General features: G+C 35.7%; 1 protein-coding gene across 1 annotated transcript; it reads right to left on the reverse strand.

Annotated features, from left to right (window-relative positions):
* Nucleotides 1-16,379: 16,379 nt before the first annotated feature.
* Nucleotides 16,380-16,727, reverse strand: LOC110286184 (histone H2A-Bbd type 2/3-like). Its single transcript, XM_021152645.1, has one exon. It carries the CDS (start codon nucleotides 16,725-16,727, stop codon nucleotides 16,380-16,382), a length of 348 nt encoding a protein of 115 aa, XP_021008304.1.
* Nucleotides 16,728-22,161: the final 5,434 nt, after the last annotated feature.

The following is a 22,161-nucleotide window of genomic DNA, read 5'->3' on the forward strand; positions in this document are numbered from 1 at the left end:
AAAATAAGTAACTTCTTTGAAAAGTTTACTGTCTGCTTTAAATGTTCAAATGCTAACGAAACACATAAAGAGACTTCAAAAATGTTCAAAATTTTGAAATGAAATAAAAATAACATCAAAAATATGTCACACATTTAAAAACATGTGTAGGCATAGTAACTATGAATTTGGTTATTAAAATTACACCTAATAAATTTATGTTATATATAAACATATATCTAATACTATTAGAAAATCTCTTTCTTCCTTTGACCACTTCTGTATTCACAAATTTTCAGTTTTTCCTTGGATAGACAGTATTGCATTTAGACTTATTTGTTCAACATTTCTGATATTGGATTGCATATTTATTAAATCTCAAAAATGTTTCATTACACTTGAGAATTATTTTACATACATTTTATTATTCTTCAGAATTATAAGCTTTGTATAAAAATCACTAAATAAGAATTTTTCAAACATTTTTATTAATTTAATTTGTTCTTTATATAAACATATATATAGACATAAACATATATAGAACATTTGGTTTACTCTCATCTCCTTTCTGCTTGTCATCCTTCTTCCCCACTCTTAGCAGCACATTACACTTTCCTACATTTATGTCTTTTTTACTTTTGGTTTTCTAATCCACTAATTTTGACTAAGACCTTTTGTGTGGCCACAGGTTTGGAGCCATCCTCTGAAACATATTGGGTTCACAACTTGGTACAAAATTAAAGACAATGGATAACTGTTCTGCTTCCCAATTTTTCCATGAGTTTAGTATGGAGTACCAAGGCTCTGAGTTCTATCTTAGGAGTCATGTATGATTTTTGATAGGTTCAGTCTTACATAGCTCAAGTGTGGGTAATTACAGCTACTATGACTTTTCTGTGGCTATTTCATGTCATGAACATAACATTTCATATTACTTCTCCCTTATTTTGGCTCTTACACTTTCCCCACTCCATTTTCTGCAATGCTCACAACCCATCGAGGAGGTTGCATAAATATCCAATTTAGAGCTGAATATTTAACTGTTATTTATTCTAAGCATCTTTAGCAGCCAGGAGTCTCTGCATTTATTGTTATACTTTTCAAAGGAGAAGTTCTTTTTTAAAAAAGATTATCTGCATCTATTTTATTTCTTTTTGAATATTTCTGAATTTTTTGTTTTTTAGATTTTTTTTAAATTAGATATAATTTTTTTATTTACATTTCAAAGGTTATACCCTTTCCTCATTTCCCCTCAGGAAAACTCCCTCCTGGCCCTGGCATTCCCCTATTCTGGGGCATAGAGCCTTCACAGGATCAAGAGCCTCTCTGCCCATTGATGTCTCACAAGGCCGTCCTCTGCTACATATGCAGTTTGAACCATGAGTCCCACCATGTGTGCTCTTTGGTTGGTCAATTAGTCCCTGGGAACTCCAGGGTTACTGGTTAGTTCATATTGTTGTTCCTCCTATGGGGCTGTAAACACCTTCAGCTATTGAAGTGTTTTCTTTAGCTCCTTCATTGGGGACCCTGTGCTCAGTCCAATGGTGGTTGGTGAGCATCCACCTCTGTATTTGGCAGTCACTGGTGGAGCCTACGAGGAGACAGCTATAAAAGGCTTCTGTTAACAAGCACTTGTTGGCATCCACAAAAGCGTCTGGTTTTGGTGAATATATATGAGATCAATACCCAGGTGGGGCAGTCTCTGGATGATCGTTCCTTCAGCCTTTGCTCTTCACTTCGTCTCTGTAACTTCTTCCATGGGTATTTTGTTCCCCCTTCTAAGAAGGATATAAGTAGCTATACTATGGTCTTCCTCCTTGAGCTTCATGTGGTTTGTGAATTTTATCTTGGGTTTTCCTGAGCTTCTGGGCTAGTATTCACTTATTAGTGAGTGCATATCATGTGTGTGTTCTTTAGTGATTGGGTTACCCAGGATGATATACTCTAGATCCATCCATTTGCCTAAGAACTTCATAAATTCATTGTTTTTAATAGCTGAGTAGTACTCCATTGTGTAAATGTACCACATTTTCTGTATCCATTCCTCTATTGAGGGACATCTGGGTTCTTTCCAGTTCCTGGCTATTATAAATAAGGCTGTGATGAACATAGTGGAGCTTGTGTCCTTATTACATGTTGAAACATCTTCTGGGTATATGCCCAGGAGTAGTAGAGCTAGGTCCTCATGTAATATAATGTCCAGTTTTGTACAGAACTGCCAAACTGATTTACAGAGTGGTTGTACCAGCTTGCCATCCCACCAGCACTGGAGGAGTGTTCCTCTTTCTCCACAACCACACCAGCATCTACTCTCATTTGAGTTTTTGATTTCTTCTCTGATTAAGGTTCAGAGTAATATTTGTCTATGATAATAAACATAAATATTTAGGCTTCAGTGTGATGCCATGCCAATATAGCTAAATATAAGTATTGAGATCCACCCCCTAGTGTCTGTGCCCTTCAGACTCACAGGGTTTTTACTAGGTTTGCAGATATGCATTCCTTCCTATAGAAAATGGGAGTCAAAGGAAAGCCCAGGCCAGTTTGTACAAATCTTGCAAATATTGCATCAGTGGTCATATTTTTCCTAGTATAATGCTAATCTATACTTGGTATAGATAAGATCATTGGTGATTTTTTTTTTCTCTCAGGAGCCTGAATAATGCTTTCTTGCACAATACCAAGTGAACAGACATAAAACTTCCAGGTAGATTTCTGCTTAAATTCCCTTTGTCTTTTAAAGAAAAGATCTGGAGTCTTCAGCAAGCAGGCTTTATCATCTAGCTCTGAAAGGCAAGAAAAGGAAATAGCAAGGCCTTGAAATATTTTTGAGCCTCATGGGTCTTGGACAGAAAACCTAAATAAAAGTATCCCACATGTGGTGCTGGCATTTAAAAATAATATTTCATAGCTTTAAGAAGCAAAATGCAACATAACACACACACACACTCACACGTATATACACGCACATATGTGTGTACATATGAATATGCATACACATCATACACACATACATACACCCATTGTATACATATGCATATATCAAATACATAAATTCCATGAGTATATGGCCAGGAGTCCTGTATCTGAGTCATATGGTAGTCCAGTCGGAATACTATTTTGAGATACATCTACATTAATTACTATAATGGATACATCAGTTTAAATCCCTTTTCACCAGCTGATAAGTGCCCCTGTTTCCTACATCCTCATCAGTGTTTGATTTCTTGATTGCCACCTAAACTTTGCATTTTCCTGATGGCTAATGATATAGAAGGCTCTTTAAAATATTTATTAGATATTTTTCTTGGTTCTTTTGGTCAATCTCAGTTTAGAACTAAGATCAATTTTAAAAACTGTGCTATTTATAGTTTTGATCTTTGTTTTTTAGATTTTTACTAATCCTCTGTTATATGTAGCTGTCAAATATTTACTCCCAATATATTCTGTTTCTTCATTTGCTGATAGTTGTATTTTCTATAAAAATGCCTTTTAATTATATGAGTTCTCATTATCTATTCATCCATTTTGGATTTTATATGCATTTTGAATGAAATCATATTTAGAAACTCTATACCTATATCTGTGTACTATAAATTTGTCCACATGTGTTTCTATAGTAGCTCAGATATTTGACTTTTCAATTGATATCTATGATTCATTCAGAGTTTTTTTTTTTTTTTTTTTTTTTTTTTTTTTCCAGAGCTGAGGACCGAACCCAGGGCCTTGCGCTTGCTAGGCAAGCGCTCTACCACTGAGCTAAATCCCCAACCCCCAGAGTTGTTTTTTATACAGAATGGGTGATTGGTAAATGGGTTCAATTTCCTACGTGTAAAGATCCAGTTTTCTTAGCATCTTTTGTTGAATATAATGTTTATTATCCATTTTCAGCAATTCTATCTCATTAATAGGTTCCTATTTTTAATTGCCATTTACCTGTATATTTGCATCCTCCTTTCATACATTCATGAGCTTATTCTTGTCTAATTTCATTGAGAATTCCACAATTACCCTTTGACTTCTTCATTTGTTATTAGTTCAATTCCCTTTCTTTGGAAACCATTAGCACAATACTACAATTTACAGAATAGTTTATCTTGTATGTATGTTTCCTAAACTTCTGTGTCAGTATTTATGCATGTCAGGTTATTAGTGTTTGTTAACTTTAAGTCATCTTTTCCTATTCATTTGAAAGTTTTGCAGCATTTTAGTGGAAGCATATCAAATATATTTCAAATATAATTTCCCCTCTCCAGTCTTGGACTATAGTTCAAGACCTAAACCTTCAACTATCATGTTGATAGCATTGTGTTTCTCTATAAAAATAAAATATTGGAGTACAAAACAGCCTGAACTTATGCATATACTTATAGAGCTCAGTATGCCTCTTTCTTCATTCTTAACTTCAATTTTTATCTTTACTGAATTTTGAATTCATATTGCCTTCTATGGTATATTCTTGTATATGATTGCTTTACTAAATCTTCTATTCATAGTGGGTGATAGAGGGTAAAGTTTGGAGATGGTTTTACTATATTTTCTATATGTTCTGAAACATTAGTTGTATAGTAGAATTTCTTTAGGGAATTATTCTTTCCTTGTCCAAGGGTAATAGATGCCTAATGAAGGCAATATTGAGCAATTTCTCACCATTTACTTCAAATAGCTTGCATTAATCTATCTAGAAGTATTTTGGTTTTCTGCTTTGTTTTTCGTTTGTTTGTTTATTTTTGTTTTCACTATCATTGATACTGGACAACGTCCTTTATTCTTAGGTTTTTCCAATCCAAGTGGAGGTTTATCATCCTTCCCAACAACTTTTGTTGAGCACTTCATGAAACCAAGTATTTTTCTTTGATCAGTCTAATGCTCAGAATTTTCATGTGTCTTATCATAGCAACAGAAAATAGTTAACATAAGCAAAATAAATAAATATAACTCAAAGTCAGTATATTAGTATTGAATGAATCATATTATATAAAGTTCAGTTAGTGAAAGTACTTACCCATATTGCTCTCTCGATTTGGCTGTTCATATTATCTATTTTTAAAAAAAGAAAGGATAAAGGATATCTCACCATCTTGTACTTTGACTATATTTATGTCTCTACTAATAATGTCTGATAGTGAAAATCAAATATTAAAAAAATATTGTTGTCATGCAATCATCAACAACTAATACATATTTTAAAATAACAAATTTACCATAATATACTCCATTGAATACCTATTTAAACAGCCTCTTTAAATGCTGCTTTCTCTCCCATTTAAAGGGTTCAAAAATATTAACCTAGGTCATACTATCCATTGGGTGCCTCAGCATATCTGTCATCACACAGCATCTTTAGAGAAATGATGTTAAGATTATTTACTTTTTCCTGGAACATGACATCATACTAAGTGTACAATCAGTGAAGAAATGTATGTGACATAAAAGTGCAAGTCTGATATATTTAGCCTATATTTAGCCATTTTTCAGTTCTGGATCAATGTTTTATCAATTAAAATATCAGATAGTTTTATTTATTCTATTAAACATAAATAGATATACTTTGAGTGTGGTTTCTTCTTCAAAAGGCTTCAGACTTATTCCATATTGAAATTAGATTATATTTAAATATTATATTATTGGTCTCAGAAACTGTTTCTAAATCTTCAGTCTTCTCTAGTATTTCTCAAGGACTTTTATTGCAAGAAATTGATCTCAGGATTGCTATACTACCGATAGAGTAGCAAGTTTTGCCTACAAACTTGTCTGGAAATAGATATTTTTACAGACTTTGAACCTTTGATTATATAGTTCAGCTCCTCATTACATTTTGGTTCATGAATGCAGAATCCCACAATATTGACACAGGTATCTAAATATCCTCATTACAGAATGGGTGTAAATATGTGGCTTTTTTGCACCTTGATCTATCTTAAGTATTTTGTTTCACAGATGTAATGATCCTAGACAATCTATTTCTTCCAGACTGTTTGGGTATTGGACAGCACTTTTTGGATTAAGTGAGTGTAACTGTCATGTGACATCTTTCAGTTGCATCTTAATACTTTCTTTTCCTCAAAGCAAGATATTTCTGATAAAGCACAGAATCTAGAAGCCAAAGTTTAGCATAATAATTCAAGCTAAAATCAGATTATTTTAACCCTGAGTGCCTTGGATAACAAATGGCACCATAAAACATTTTTACATATATTGTGACTATTTCCCCAGAATCTTTACCTGTAAATTAAATAAATATGAGAGTGTTTTGGCAGAAAGATTCCCACAATATCTGCCAAGGTAATATATATGTCCATATATTTTAATGCCATTATAATAGATCTCATCTGGTTCCTTATTTCCTCTTTTGGAGTTTCCTAGATCACTAATGGTGATCAAAAGACATATTTCACATCTCAAAGTACCCAGTATAACATTTATTTCTTTGGTATGTCTCAGATATTCCATTCAGTTTATAGGCAAAACTGGGAACTGGACAGATGGTTCAATGATTAAGAGCTCACTACTCTTTCATAGGACTCAGAATTGTTTCCCAAAACCAACAGGGTGGCTTAAAAAAACTTATAATTCTAGTTTTTAGGATCCAGTTCCATCTTTGGGCCTCTGTAGTGACTATGCATTCAAGCACTACACAATTTTACATGCAGATAAACCACTCACAAACTAAAACCATAAATAAATTTTAATTAAACTAACAGGCCTGTCAAATGATTTTGGTTATGTTTTAAATCAAAAAGTGATAATAAACCCAGTGCTTTTTTTCTGTTACTTGTATAAGAATAGATTAATTTGACTTCAAGCCCCTCTATGAGATACATTCCTTATACCAATAATAAACAGATCCCAAAATTACTTTATAGATTATAGTGTGTGGAATCTTCAAAAGATACCACTTTTGATTATTACCTCACTGCATGCTTCTCCCCTTCCTGGACAAATGTTATTGGACTTCCTAATAAGATATTTTCCATCCGTAAAGTCTCAGGAATTATTAGGTCTAAATTGATGTTAAAGAGACAAGGGTCAACTGTGTCAAATGCTGCCTTGACAATTTTGATATTTACAGGGATCTAAGAGTATCTAACTGTGGGATTCTCTGCTCTTGCTAGATTTATACTATAGTGTATCAAGAGAAGCTCCCTCTCCAGGAAGCTGTTCCACCATCCAGAATAGCCTTATGTCACCTGGTCTAGACCTAATAAATCTTATTTAGCTAATTAACTTTAGAATAATCTAGGATCACAAATCACCAGTTACATGAGTATGCTTACTTCTTAAAAACATGTGACTCATTTTGAATACTTTACCACCATAATAAACTTTACATAATAAATATGCTTAAATGTTTGTGTTTAAATTAATCATGTGAGTATGTGTCCATGTATGTAGGTGCCTGTGGAGGCTATAAGAAAACACTGAGTTCTGTGGAACTGGAGTTACTTGTGGTTATAAGCCACCCAACTTGGCTGCTAGAAACTGAATTTATTTCTACTGTAGAAGTAGCCAGAACTCTAACTAATAAGTCATCTCTCTAACCCTTAGATAAGTTAAGCAAAAGCCTTCAACTACTTTAATTTACATTCTATAGAGTAGAAATTGTCCTAGTTTGCCTTTTGTTATTTTAAAAATACCATGACAAAAAGGAAACTGCAAAGGAAAGGAATTATTTTAGCTTACAGGTTACAATCCATCATAGATGAAAGAAAAGTTAGAAATGCAAAGAAGGAAACTGACAGCAGGAACTAAAGAAGAGAGCATGGAGGAACACTGCTTACTAAGTTACTCTCATGACATGCACAGCTTGCTTTCTTACACGGCACAGAAACACCTAACAATATACAATATTGTTATACTCAGGAGAAATTATGTTCTATTTATATTCCTCTGAGATTATTTCCTCTATTTGTGATGATAACTGCCATCGTGCATCTATTTTTCTTGACATTTCAGTGAGCTTTTGTTGTTTACCATTAACTAAATACTAAATATTTTTTATGAATTTCTTTAATTTATATTAAAATATTTATTTTGTATGTGTTTCTTTGTGTGTACATTAACACGTCTGTATGTGTAAGCCTGTGAAGGCCAGAAAAGAGCATTGGATTCCCTGGAACTGAAGTTACATGCAGTTTTTGAGCCATATCATGCAGATAGGAACTGAACTCTACTTCTCTGCAAAAGCAGCAGCAAGCATTCCTAACCAATGTGCCATCTCTCATGTCCCCATATACAGTTTTACTTGTTATTCAATAATCTTCTTAGGTAAGCACTAGGGATTTTATAAATTTGCATATGATAAAACTAGAGTTAATAGAAATAACATAAAGTGTACAGGTTACAGAGATAAGAGTTTTAAGATTGTGATAGCATTGTAAGGTACAAAATTCATTTAAAACTATACATTTCTAAAATTATATTTTGTTTTACACATAGTCTCAGTCAATTCATTCATTATCTTTTTGAAATAGAGTGAAATAGAGAACTAATACCTCTGTTTTCCTTCTTGATATTGTTTCCTTTGCTTATTTTTTAACAGTTAAGGCTGGGAGACTTTTAAATAATTAATCCAATGTGACAGAGAAAGCATTCCAAGTTAGGTTCTCTAGTGCTAAATTATTGACTTTTCACCACTCAAACTATCCTCTCTAAGAAGCTGTAATTAATTGTTGACATGTGAATTACAGCACAATGCTCAAGAGTTCAGGTGATAGAAAAAGAGCAGACGTTATTTATTGATGAGCACCTGTTTGGCACTTATTAAGGATTTAAAAGTGAATAGGACACAAAACATGAACCTTTGGAATATGTCACTTTTTTCTACCTTGTTGATAATCCACCCTGATCAGAAATATCAAAATTATCATAAGAACTACTTTCAAAACAGTTATGAACAGGCAAAACTGTCAGTGTGTGGCATAGAGACAGTTTTGTAGTTATATCATATCTTTTCTATAAATCTAATGTTATTATATATCGATATATTGTAGTAAGAATTTATACCTCTAGCAAGTCCATTAAAAAGACACACAATACAGGTATTTTATTTACAAGCCACGTGCCTAAATTGGGCAGATCTAGGGATATACTAGCTTATTTCCCAGCTATTAGTTCCTTGTTACTTGCTGTTTCTCCTGGCCTTGCAGTTCTGGTCAATGGTGATTTCTTCATTCTCAATCTTCTTTTATTTTCTCTCTCTACTTGAAATCACCTCCGTTGAACCTCTAGTCACACCTTTCTCCCTCTACTGCCAAATCACAGGCCCTATCCCTTTATTGACCAGTTAAATTAGTGAAAACCTTCACATGGATTGAGGATCTGCTCATGGGTTAACTGCATCTTGAGAAACCAGTATTAACATTAGAATACAAGCAGCATCAGAGACTAACCCATTACAATGTATTCATTAAAAATAACACCAAAGGGAATTATTGCTAATCTGTTTTCTAAATAAAATAACAAAAATCATGATATAATATCACTTGAAATTAAAAGCAACACTCAGTAAGCATCATGATATAATGGCAACCTCAGGAGATAGGACACTAGAGGTACCCTCCAGAATGCACCAGAGACCTGGGAGGTGAGAGACTCTCAGGACTCAAAGGGAAAATGCTTGACAGTAGGGAGAAGGAACTTATAGAGCCCACCTCCAGCAGGATGACAGAGCATCAAGTGAGGGATGGGGTTGCCATTCCACAGTCAAAACTCTGACCCATAATTGTTCCTACCTGAAAGAATTACAGTGATTGAAATGGAGAGGAGCCCGAGGAAATGAAGGTTCAGCAACAGGCCCAAAGTGGGATCCAGATCAAGGGGAGGTCCCAAGGCCTGATACTATTACTGAGGCTATGGAGCACTCACAAAAAGTGACCTATCATGGCTGCCTTCTGAAAGACTCAACACGCAGCTGAAAGAATCAGATACAGGTATTTGCACCCAACCAATGGACAGAAGTGCTGACCCCTCATGATGAACTAGGGAAGGGTGAAAGAAGCTGAGGAGAAAGGTGATTCTATAGGAGAACCAGCAGTCTCAATTAATCTGGACCCCCTAGATCTCTCAAAAACTGGACAACCAAACAGGAAGCATATACCAGCTGATATGAGGCCCCCAAGTCAGATACAGTAGGGCACTTCAAAGTCTGTGTTTATTCAGAGATGATGCACCTAACACTCAAGAGACTGGAGACCCCAGGGAGTTTAGAGGGAAGGTGGAATCAGGGGTGGGTATATCCACATGGAGACAGGTAGGTGAAGATGATGTATGGAATGTTGTACATTCAGAGGATGGATCATGGACAGGGTAATAAAATATAGAGTACAAAAATAAATTAATTAATAAAAATGTAGATAAAAAAAGAAGAGACCCTAAAAATAAAAAAATCAATAAATAAAAAATAAACGGTAAGGCATTTCTCTCTTGGATGAGTGTACTATCTTGATGGTAGCATTTATGACACTGCATAAAACTCATTAATGCTGGACTTTTATTAATCAGCACATGCAAGATATATCATTTCTTGCCATTTCTCTGGATTCTGTGCTTTTGAGACTCATCCATGGCTTCACATTTAGCTATAATTCATTTCTATGCAATGTTTTGGAATTTCCATCCCTTCAAGTCTTTGACTGTATTATGTACCTTTCATATAACAGGGCTTTATGTCCTCAGTCATGGTGATTGTTTTAGGCTGTTTTGAATGCTTTAAAAATCATGTACTAACTGAATTATTGAAAACAGAAATATATTCTCCACAATTCCAGATAACAGAAACTCTAAAGTAAAGTCACTTGCAGATTTGGCGTTCAGTGAAATCACATTGTCTAATTTACAAACATCTCTTACTATTTTCAGAGAGCAGAAACAGTAAGGATATTGTCACGAATTTTAGTAAGACCAAAAATTCTATCCATTATGACAAATAATATTTTCTCCATGCTACTAACTTCAAAATACATCTTACTTAACATGCATAGAAATATATAGAAATTCAACAATATACATTATATATACATATATATTATTTTCTTTTGTCATTAGATTAAATAGTTTGTTTATGGAGTATTTAAGACAGATTCATTGATATACATATTTTTATAGGATTTAAAGAAAAAATAAATTCTATGGTGTATAGCAAATATTGTAATCTTTTAATTGCTTGTTGAAGATCAAACTAAAAGAATGAATGAACCATTTTGGTAAGTGAAGTTACTATGTCACATCATCTAATCTACTCTTTAGTATTAGTGAATAGTTTCAAGAGATGAATGAATTATAAGAGCATGATCAAGTAATTCTTTATCTCCATATAATTTTAACTGCTAATATGTATCTATATTTTGGAAACTATAAATTTTCAGCTATGAGTTTCTGAATTTCAGACATACAAATGGAAATGTAATATTTACAGCATGATTATATAGAGTGGGTTATCTAAAAAACCTACATGATATTTTCTCCAAGAAATGTTTGAAATAGAAATTGCATATTGTATTAAATGATCATATTTTCTTTTTAGGTAAAAACAAGGTAAAAACATTCTATTTTGACCATTTGGAGATTCTTTTCACATGTAGTTATGATTTAAGATCTATAGTAAAAATTCCACTTCTCACATATACTTATACATATAAAAACATTATACTTCTGAAAAGAGAGGTGAATAAAAGCCCCCATGCGTAAGCCAGAACTTATGTGTAAGTGATAACCACCCTGAAAATGTACTACCCTTATATTTATACTTCATGCCCCACAGTAAGTGTCCACTAGAAAACAAACTGCATTGTAATGTAATATTATGCTTTTGTATACTTTATTTTTAAATCTCATTGTTTATTTTTCACTTTTATTATTTATTTTATTTACACACACATACACACACACACACATACACACACACACACACACACAGTAACTCTCATTATATAATAAACCTTATAATTTAATATATTATGGAATTGAGTGTGCAACCAAGTGGATCCTCACATCTATATATGTTTCTTATGCCTTTTCTTGGGCTCTTTATTTTTCTGTTTATTTTTGTTTTATTCTGATGTTTTATGTTATTTGTTTTATTTTAGTATTATCCTTTACAAGTCTGTTTTCTAATGAGAGACAGGGGATGAATCGGTATGGTACTGCAAATAGAGAGGTTTTGTTTTGAATCAAGGCCTTTTTATGTAGTCAAATTGTCTTCAAACCCATGGCAATTGTCATACTTCAGCATTCAAAGTGCTGGGATTGGAGATATGCTCTTCCACACTCAATTCCCTAAATATACTTTAGGTTTTGTTGAAGAAAACATTAGGTCTCTATTCTTGCATATTGCCTTCACTTTAAAATAGTTCTAGCACAGAATATCATAGAAGAAATGGAAAGAGCAAGGCCCAAATTAAACAACCACAGACATGTTTTTAAGTGGATGAATAAGAAAGTCGAAAGGGAAAAATGTTTCAATCATATACATTTCTTTATCATCCTAGAATTTATTGTTATTATAAAAATAACCCAGAAAAAATAGTACCAAAACAAAACATCTTTATTTTCAAGATGACCTAGTCCAATATTATCAAATATAGTAAATGAGATTATTAGAAGTTTGTTGATCTTGGGTCCCGGGTCCCTCAGAGACCAGTCTGCACAGGTCAGTTCACAGATTGCAAAGGGTGAGCAAGTGTACTGCAGAAGTTACACAGTTTCTGGGATAAGACCCTGTTTAGGGCTCCAAACATTCGGGCACCTTCCCTGCCAGAGGAGAGGTATCCGTCCGCCCAGGAGGGCTCAGCCAGAGCAGGTAAGGGAACCACCTTGGGTCCCAGATCCCTTAGAGACTAGTCCGGACAGGTGAGAGTACAGACTCCAGAAGGGACACAGCTTCTGGGACAGACAGAAGCAACAGACCTTCTGGAACAGACCCTGTTTCAGGTTCCAGACATCCTGGCACCTTCCCCACCAGAGGAGAGGTGTCTGCCCAGGAGGGCTCTGACCACCAGAGCAGGTGAGAGAACCATCTTGGGTTCCATATACCAAGACAAGTCTGTGCAGGTGAGTATGCTGACTGCAGAGGCAACACATTTTCTGGGCCAGGCCTTGTTTTGAGCCTTCATCTTCAGCCAGGAGGCAGGTCTGAACGTCAGACCTCTGTGCACCTTCCCTGCCAGAGGAGAGCTTGCCTACAGAGAGTAACCTGACCACTAAGACTCAGGAGAGATCTAGACTCCCAGGTCTGCTGACAGAGGTTAACAGAATCACAGGAGAAACAAGCTCCAACCAGACACAACTATAACAACTAACTCCAAAGATTAACAGATGACAAAAGGCAAACATAAGAATCTTACTAACAGAAACCAAGACCACTCACCATCATCAGAACTCAGTACTCCCACCTCAGCCAGTCCTGACACACCCGAAAAGCAAGACTCAGATTTAAAATCATATCTCATGATGCTGGTAGAGGACATCAAGAAGGGCTTTAATAACTCACTTAAAGAAATACAGGAGAACACTGCTAAAGAGGTAAAGTCCTTAAGGAAATATAGGAAAACACAACCAAATAAGTGATGGAATTGAACAAAACCATCAAAGACCAAAAAAGGGAAGTAGAAACAATAAAGAAAATTAAAAAGAGACAACACTGGAGATACAAATCCTAGGAAAGAAATCTGGAACCAGAGATGCAAGCATCCGCAGCAGAATACAAAAGAAGGAAGAGAGAATCTCAGGTACAAAAGATTCCATAGACAACATGGGTACAACAATCAAAAAAAAAAATTCAAAATGCACAAAGATCCTAACTAAAAAAATCCAGGAAATCCAGGACACAATGAGAAGACAAAACCTACGGATAATAGGAGTAGATGAGAATGAAGATTCTCAACTTAAAGGGCCAGCAAATATATTCAACAAAATTATAGAAGAAAACTTCCCAAAACTAAAGAAAGAGATGCCCATGAATATACAAGAAGCTTACAGAACTCCAAATAGACTGGACCAGAAAAATAAATTCCTCCTGACACATAATAATCAGAACAACAAATGCACTAAATAAAGATAGAATATTAAAAGCAGTAAGGGAAAAAGGTCAAGTAACATATAAAGGCAGGCCTATTAGAATTACACCAGACTTCCCACCAGAGACTATGAAGGCCAGAAGATCCTGGACAGATGTTATGCAGACCCTAAGGGAACACAAATGCCAGCCCAGGCTATATACCCAGCAAAACTCTCAATTACCATAGATGGAGAAAACAAAGTATTCCATGATAAAACCAAATTCACACAATATTTTTCCACGAATCCATCCCTTCAAAGGGAAAACACCAATACAAGGACGGAAACTATACTCTAGAAAAAGCAAGAAAGTAATCCTTCAACAAACCTAAAAGAAGACAGTCGCAAGAACAGAATCCCAACTTTAACAATGAAAAAATAACGGGAAGCAACTATTACTTTCCTTTAATTTCTCTTAACATCAATGGACTCAATTCTAAAAAAAAAAAAAAAAGATATAGACTAATAGACTGGGTACACAAACAAGACTCAGCATTTTGTTGCTTATAGGAAACCTACCTCAGGGAAAAGGACTATTTTCCAGGCAAATGATCCAAAGAAACAAGCTGGAGTAGACATTCTAATATCGAATACAATAGACTTCCAACCCAAAGTTATCAAAAAAGACAAGCAGGGGCACTTCATACCCATCAAAGGTAAAATCTACCAAGATGAACTCTCAATTGTGAATTTCTATGCTCCAAATACATGGGCAGCCACATTAATTAAAGAAACTTTAGTAAGCTATAAGCACACATTGCACCTCACACAATGATAGTGGGAGACTTCAACACCCCACTCTCACCCATGGACAGATCCTAGAAACAGAAACTAAACAGAAACACATGGACACTAACCGAAGTTATGAACAAATGGACAAATGGATTTAGCAGATATCTACAGAACATTTTATCTAAAAAAAAAGGATATACCTTCTTCTCAGTGCCACATGGTACCTCGTCTAAAATTGACCATATAATTGGTCACAAAACCATATAATTGGTCGCAATTATATGACCATATAATTGGTCGCAAAAATATTGAAATTATCCAACGCATCCTATCAGATCACCATGAACTAAGGTTGATCTTAAATAACAACATAAATAATAGAAAACCAACATTCACATGGAAACTGAAGAACATTTTACTCAATGATTCCTTGGTCAAGGATGAAATAAAGAAAGAAATTAAAGACTTTTTAGAGTTTAATGAAAATGAAGCCACAACATACCCAAACTTATGGGATACAATGAAGGCAGTCCTAAGAGGAAAACTCATACCCTGAGTTCCTCCAAAAATAAACTAGACAGAGTGTACACTAGCAGGCTGGCAGCACACTTGGAAGCTCTAGAACTAAAGGAAGCAAAATCACCCAAGATGAGTAGACAGAAGGAAATAATCAAACTCAGGGTTGAAATCAACCAAGTGGAAACAAAAAGAACTATTCGAAGAATCAACCAAACCAGGAGCTGGTTCTTTGAGAAAATCAACAAGATAGATACACCCTTAGCCAGACTAACTAGAGGTCACAGGAACAGTATTCTAATTAACAAAATAAAAAATAAAAAAGGAGACATAACAACAGAAACTGAGGAAATCCAAAACATCATTAGATCCTACTACAAAAGGCTATACTCAACAAAACTGGAAAACCTGAATGAAATGGGCAACTTCCTAGACAGATACCAGGTAATAAAATTAAATAAAGATCAGATCAATGACCTAAACAGTCTCATATCACCTAAAGAAATAGAAGCATTCATTAATAGTCTCCCAAGGGAAAAAAAAAAAAGCTCAGGACCAGATGGGTTTAGTGCAGAGTTCTATCAGACCTTCAAAAACGACCTAATTCCAACTCTTCTCAAACTATTCCACAAAATAGAAACAGAAGGTACTATAATACCCAATTCATTCTATGAAGCAACAATTACTCTGATACCTAAATCACACAAAGATCCACCAAAGAAAGAGAACTTCAGAACAATTTCCCTTATGAATATCATTGCAAAAATACTCAATAAAATTCTTGCATACTGAATCCAAGAACACATCAAAATGATCATCTATCATGACCAAGTAGGCTTCATCCCAGGAATACAAGGATGGTTTAATATATGGAAATCTATCAATGTAATCCACTATATAAAAAAAACCTCAAAGACAAAAATCACATGATCATGTCATTATATGCTGAGAAAGCATTTGACAAAAACCAACAACCCTTCATGATAAGTCTTGGAAAGATTAGGAATTCAAGGCCCATACCTAAACATGATAAAAGCTATCTACAGCAAACCAGTAGCCAACATCAAGTGGAGCCAAGAAGCAGCAGAAGCTAGTAGCTAGTGATGAGCAGGGGCCACCTGGGAGATGGTGATGAATTGGAACATATCACTTAGCTCCATATTGCTGTAGACCGCCAAGTCCAGCAGTTCAGGAGTAATGCACCTCTGAGTACGTATGTGTTGGGCCTCATTGCCCGAAATCTCCAGCAGCCTGCAGGTGAGGGACTCCAGGATTGCTGCCAGGAAGATTGGCACCTTATTACTGAGACTCCAGGCACGGCTAAGCTCCCTCAGATGCTGTTCCACCAGGCTCACTGTAAAGATCAGCTCTGCTCTGGAGGTCAGGGAACAAAGGTGGCTACAACCTGAATCCCTGCAAAGACTGTTCTCTGTGCTCCTTGGCATGGTGGCCTCACAGTGTGATGTCACAGGATGACATGGCTCCACTTGGCTGCTTTCTGCTGACCTGATTGCTCTCTGCTGACCTACTGCTGGGATGTGGGCCTCAAGTCCAAGTCCAATGCCCAACGGCTCCCTTTGTACTGGACTATATATCCTAGGAACCCTTCATTGGTTGCAGCCCACTCACAGGGGCTCCCACTGATGACGTAACTGATCCAAGCCAGAGCTCTCTGGGGGGTGTTGTCATCACTTTATCACCTTGGGATACACAAGGAGACTTTCAGTGTCATAATTCTCTATGATGTCTACTGTCAGCCATATTTTAATTTACTCAAATAACTACTTTAGCACTATGTTGTATGTATAGAAACTTATCCTTAAGAAGATGTATTTATTATACATGCTCAAGAAAAGTTGGGCTTGAGAAACAGGAAGAATGTTGTAATCTGATCCCTTTTAGTGTTCAAGGTGAGCAAAGGGGATGACCTTTTTATTTTTGTTTCAGTTTGTTTGTTTTCTTTTCCATGTTTTATTGAAAGTAGACTCTTGTCTTATACAATATGTTCTGATTACAGTTACCTCTCTTGCTATTCCCCAGTTTCTGCCACCTCCCTTCCATTCCTGGTCTACTTCTTTTCTGTCTCTCAGAAAACAGTGGTTTCTGAAGAAAACATTAAAACATAAAACAATATAAAATAAGATAAAGCAAAACCCATCATATTGAATTTGAATAAGGCAAACCAACAGAAGAAAAAGAGAACCAAGAGTAGGCACAAGAATTTGAGACCCACTAGTACATACACTCAGGAGTCCTATAGAGATACTTAACTGAAAGGTATAATATATATACAGAGAACCTTCTGAACACCATGTTTTTGACCTTGGGCTTTCTGCTTCAGTCTCTAAGAGTTCATATGAGCTTTAGTCAGTTAATTTTTTGGATCTTTGTTCTCCTGGAAGTCTCCATCCCTTCTGCCTTTTCTTCTCTCTTCTTCTTCCTCTTCTGTGGAGTTCTATGATATCCATGGGTGGGAACTTAATGGAGACATCCAATTCAGACCTGTATGTTCTAAGGTCTTCATTTCTTTTAGTAATATCTGCTTGTGAGTCTGAATTTGCTCCCATCTGCTGCAGGAAGAAACTTCTTTCATAATGGCTGAATGAAGCATTGATCTATGAGTATAGGAGAACCAAAAAAAAAAAAAAAATACAGATAGACAGTGGTGGTACATGATGTTAATCCCAGCACTTGGGATGCAGAGGCAGGATTTCTGAGTTTGAGGCCAGCCTGGTCTAGAGTGAGTTCTAGGACAGCCAGGGCTTTACAGAGAAACCCTGCCTTGAAAAACAATCAATCAATCAATCAATCAGTCAATCAATCAATAAATAAATAAAATATAGTTAGGAGATATTTTTTTAAAGATCATTGTTTTTAAAGAATCAATAATAGTATTTAGTTTTACCTTAGGTGTCTTACTATCTGGTCTCTAGATTTTGGTCATCCAATCAGTAGCAGGTCTTATGGTGGTTTGAATCAATATGACCCCCTTAGACTCACAGGGAGTAACACTCTTTAGGAAGTATGGCACTTTTGGAATAGTTATGGCCTTGTTGAAGGAAGTGTGTCATTGGGGCTGAGCTTTTAGGTTTCAAATGTTTAAGCTAGGACATGTGGCTCTCTCTTCCTCCTGCCTGCTGATCTAGATATATAACTTTCCAGCACCATGCCTCCCTGCCTGCTGCCAAGATTCCCACCATGATAATAGACTAAGCTCTTGAACTGAAAGCCACCCTCAATTAAATGCTTTACATTATATGATATGCAGTGTGCATAATGCCTCTTCACAGGAGTAAAACACTAAAACAGAAGTAGGTACCAGGAACTAGAGTATTGCTGTAATAGGTCTGAGTATGCTTCTGTTTGAAGGAATTGGAAACATTTGGGGGACTTTGGGTAGGAAAGCAGTTGAATGCTTTAAGCATGGCTTAATTGGCCATGCTAGTAGGATTATGAAAGACAGTGGTGCTGAGAGTTATTTGAACTTTGAGGGCCTAGCTCAAGCTGTTTCACCAGAGAAGAATATTAGTATATGAAACAGAAATGATTATTCTAATATCTTGGCAAAGAATGTGGCTTCTTTCTGTACTTTTCCAAAAAAATTGTTTGAGGCTAAATTAAAGAATTATGAATTGACAGCTTTAACAGGAGAGATTTCCAGACAGCCTAGCATTGCTATTAATGGCTACAATTATGCAGATATATAATGAAAAGGAACAAACTGGTCAAGGAAAAAATATAAAATGTAAAGTTTGAGAAAAAAAGGGGGCACCAGGAAGTAAAAACAGATTAAAGTAATGAGTTATGCTAAGTGTATGAAGACTCTAACCAGCTAAGCTTCTAACTGTGAAGAAGATTTTTTTTAAAGTAAAATATTATTTTAAAATGTTAAGGCCTGATGTGGTTGTTACACACCTTTAATGTCAACACTCAGAAGGCAGAGACAAGTAGATCTTTGTGTTCATGGCCAGCCTGGTCTACAGTGTGACTTGCAGGATATCTAAAGTTAGACAGCAAATGAAATCATAGAAATCAGAAGTAGTGGGAAAATATAATTGAAGGAAGGGGTCATGTTTCTTCCCCAGCAAGCAGAAAACTTGGGAGCTTCAGACATGTGGTTCTAGGTTTCAAGGTCAGGATGAAAGAAAGAGGTTATAGAATCACCTTCCAGGACCAAGAAAAGCCACTGAGGCTAGGCATATGCAAAAGACATCCCTTTATAGAGGCCAAGAGAAACCATTGTTTGAAGTGGTGAGGGTGAAGCCCGAGTTGCCTTGGAGACATCAACGTGTTGGAGAAAGCAGATTTGTAGGATACCTACCAAGGAAAGCTGCTATCAGGAAGTGGCACCAGTGCAAGAGAAATAAGTCTGCTTCAGTCAGTGAAGCTAAAAGGGATTGAAGATATGAAGAGTACTTTGACATCAGACATGGAGATGCAGAGTCTGGAGTTTGCTCAGCTGGTTTTAGTTCTCTGCTATAGTATTTTCCCACAATGCTTCCTTTCCTCCCTTTTGGAATGGTAATGTATATCCTAATCTATTATAAGTTGGAAGTATGTGATCTGCATTTTTATTTTGATTTTTCTGGGATTTAGAATTAAGAGGCTGACATAAGTCTCAGAAGAGTCTTTGAACTTTGGAATTTTAAACTGAGTTGAGACTATGATAGATTATAGATGGGGACTTTAGAAGTTGTTCTGAATTCAGTTTTACATTCTGATATAGCTCTACTCCTATGGGAACTGTGGAGTGGAATGTGGTGGCTTGAATAAAAATGTCCCTCATAGGCTCTCATAAGGAGTAGCACTATTAGGATGAGCTTTGTTGGAGTAAGTATGGCCTTCTCAGAGGAATTGTTTCACTGGGTATGGGCTTTAAGGCTTCAAATGTTTCAGGCTCAATGCCTCTCTCATCTTGCTTCACGTTGATCTGGATGTAGAACTCACAGCACAGTGATAAATCTCTGTACCTTTCTAGAACAATGTCTACCTGTATGTCACTGTGCTTCCCTCTACAACAATAATGGACTAAGACTCTAAACTATATGAAAACCCCAATTTAATGTTTTCTTTGTTAGGAGTTTCAATGGTCATGGTTTCTCTTCAGAGCAATAGAAACTATAAGACATTTTTCATCTCAAGTCAGACATAGATTGATTGCTCCCAAAACGCTTTGTGCCATTATTTTGCAGGCAGCAGAGCATTGTAGATCAAATATTTTGTAGTTGGTTTGGTATTTACATTTCTCTTTTGATAGTCTGCAGAGTACCTTCTCACAACAAAAATACTAGAATGTAGGGGTTCTAAGTAGGCACCAGCTCAACTTCTTTATTTTTAATATGTTCTGTTGGTTTTACATTCAGCAATTGTGGCCTTGCTGTCAGTTTTTTAACAAAAATATTATCAACAGCCTGGGCTGTTTGGAGTTTTGGGGAAGATTTTTGCCAACAACTCAATTGGATGTAACCCAGTCCTGATACTGGAAACTTCATTTTTATGACAAATAATAGCCAGTTGGGACTCTATCTTGCCCATTTTTAGAGACAGCTTTAGGATCACCTTCATATACGTTAGGATGTTTCCACTCTACTAGGCTTCCATACTACCCCTCAAATGCTGGCTGTCTCTCCCTTCATACCCTCCCTCAACTGCATCTCTCTTCCTCCTCCCTAGTTCACTCATAGCATTTATTCTTTTTTATTAGATTTTTTATTTATTTACATTTCAAATGTCATCCCCTTTCCTAGTTTCCCCTCTGAATATCCCCTATTTCCTCCCCCTGCTCTCCAACTCACCCACTCCCATCCCAGGGAGAGCCATGTGTCTCCCCTGGTCCCTTTCTCTATCACTAACTTCTATGGGTCTATGGATAGAGCTTCATTTTCTTATTCAACAGAAAATATCCAAACATAAGCAAAGAAATGTCATATTTATATTTCTAGATATGGGTTATCTCACTAGGGATGAATTTTTCCTAGTTCTGTCAAATTCCATGTAGTTCCTAAAATTTTCATGACATTTTCTAAACAGCTGAGTAACACTACATTTTGTAAATATACCAACTTTGTTATCCATTCTTCTGTACATAGACATCTTGGTTGTTTTCCATTTCTGGCTATTATGAATAAAGAAACATTGAGCATGGTTGAAAAAATGTTCTTGTCATAGGAGAAAGCTTCCTTTAGATAAATGTGCACTATAAGGGTTGTATAGCTGGATCACCAGGTAGATAAATTCACAACTTTCTAAGGAACTGCTGCACTTATTTCCATAGTGTATATACATGAATTAATACACCAGCTAGCAATGGATTACTGTTTCATATGCTGCACATCACTAACCACCATGAGTTGTTATTTGTGTTATTGATTTTAGTCATTTTGACAGGTATAAACCAAACCTCAAATTAATTTTTACTTCCCAGATCATTAAGGATGTTTAATATTTCTTTAAGTATTTTTAAGGTATTTAAATTTCATCTATTAAGAATTCTCTGTTTAGAACTGCATGCTGTTTTGAAAAGAGATTATTTTCATTTTTTGATTTCTTTTTTTTGTTTTCATCTTTTTAAAATTTTTATATTATATATTTTTTTTCATTTCCATTTCAAATGCTATCCCAAAAGTCACCTATATCCTCACCCTGCCCTGCTCCCCTACCTACTCACACCTACTTCTTGGCCCTGGTGCTCCCCTGTACTGGGGCATATAAAGTTTGCTAGACCAAGGGGACTCTCTTCCCAATGATGGTCAACTAGGTCATCTTCTGCTACATATGTAGCTAGACACAGGAGCTATGGGGGTACTGAGTAGTACATATGGTTGTTCCACCTTGAGGGTTGCAGACCCCTTCAGCTCTTGGGTACTTTCTCTAGCTCCT

This window comes from Mus caroli, unplaced genomic scaffold (genome assembly GCF_978045245.1).
Source record: "Mus caroli unplaced genomic scaffold, Mus_caroli_1 scaffold_5, whole genome shotgun sequence".
Taxonomy (NCBI): Eukaryota; Metazoa; Chordata; class Mammalia; order Rodentia; family Muridae; genus Mus; species Mus caroli.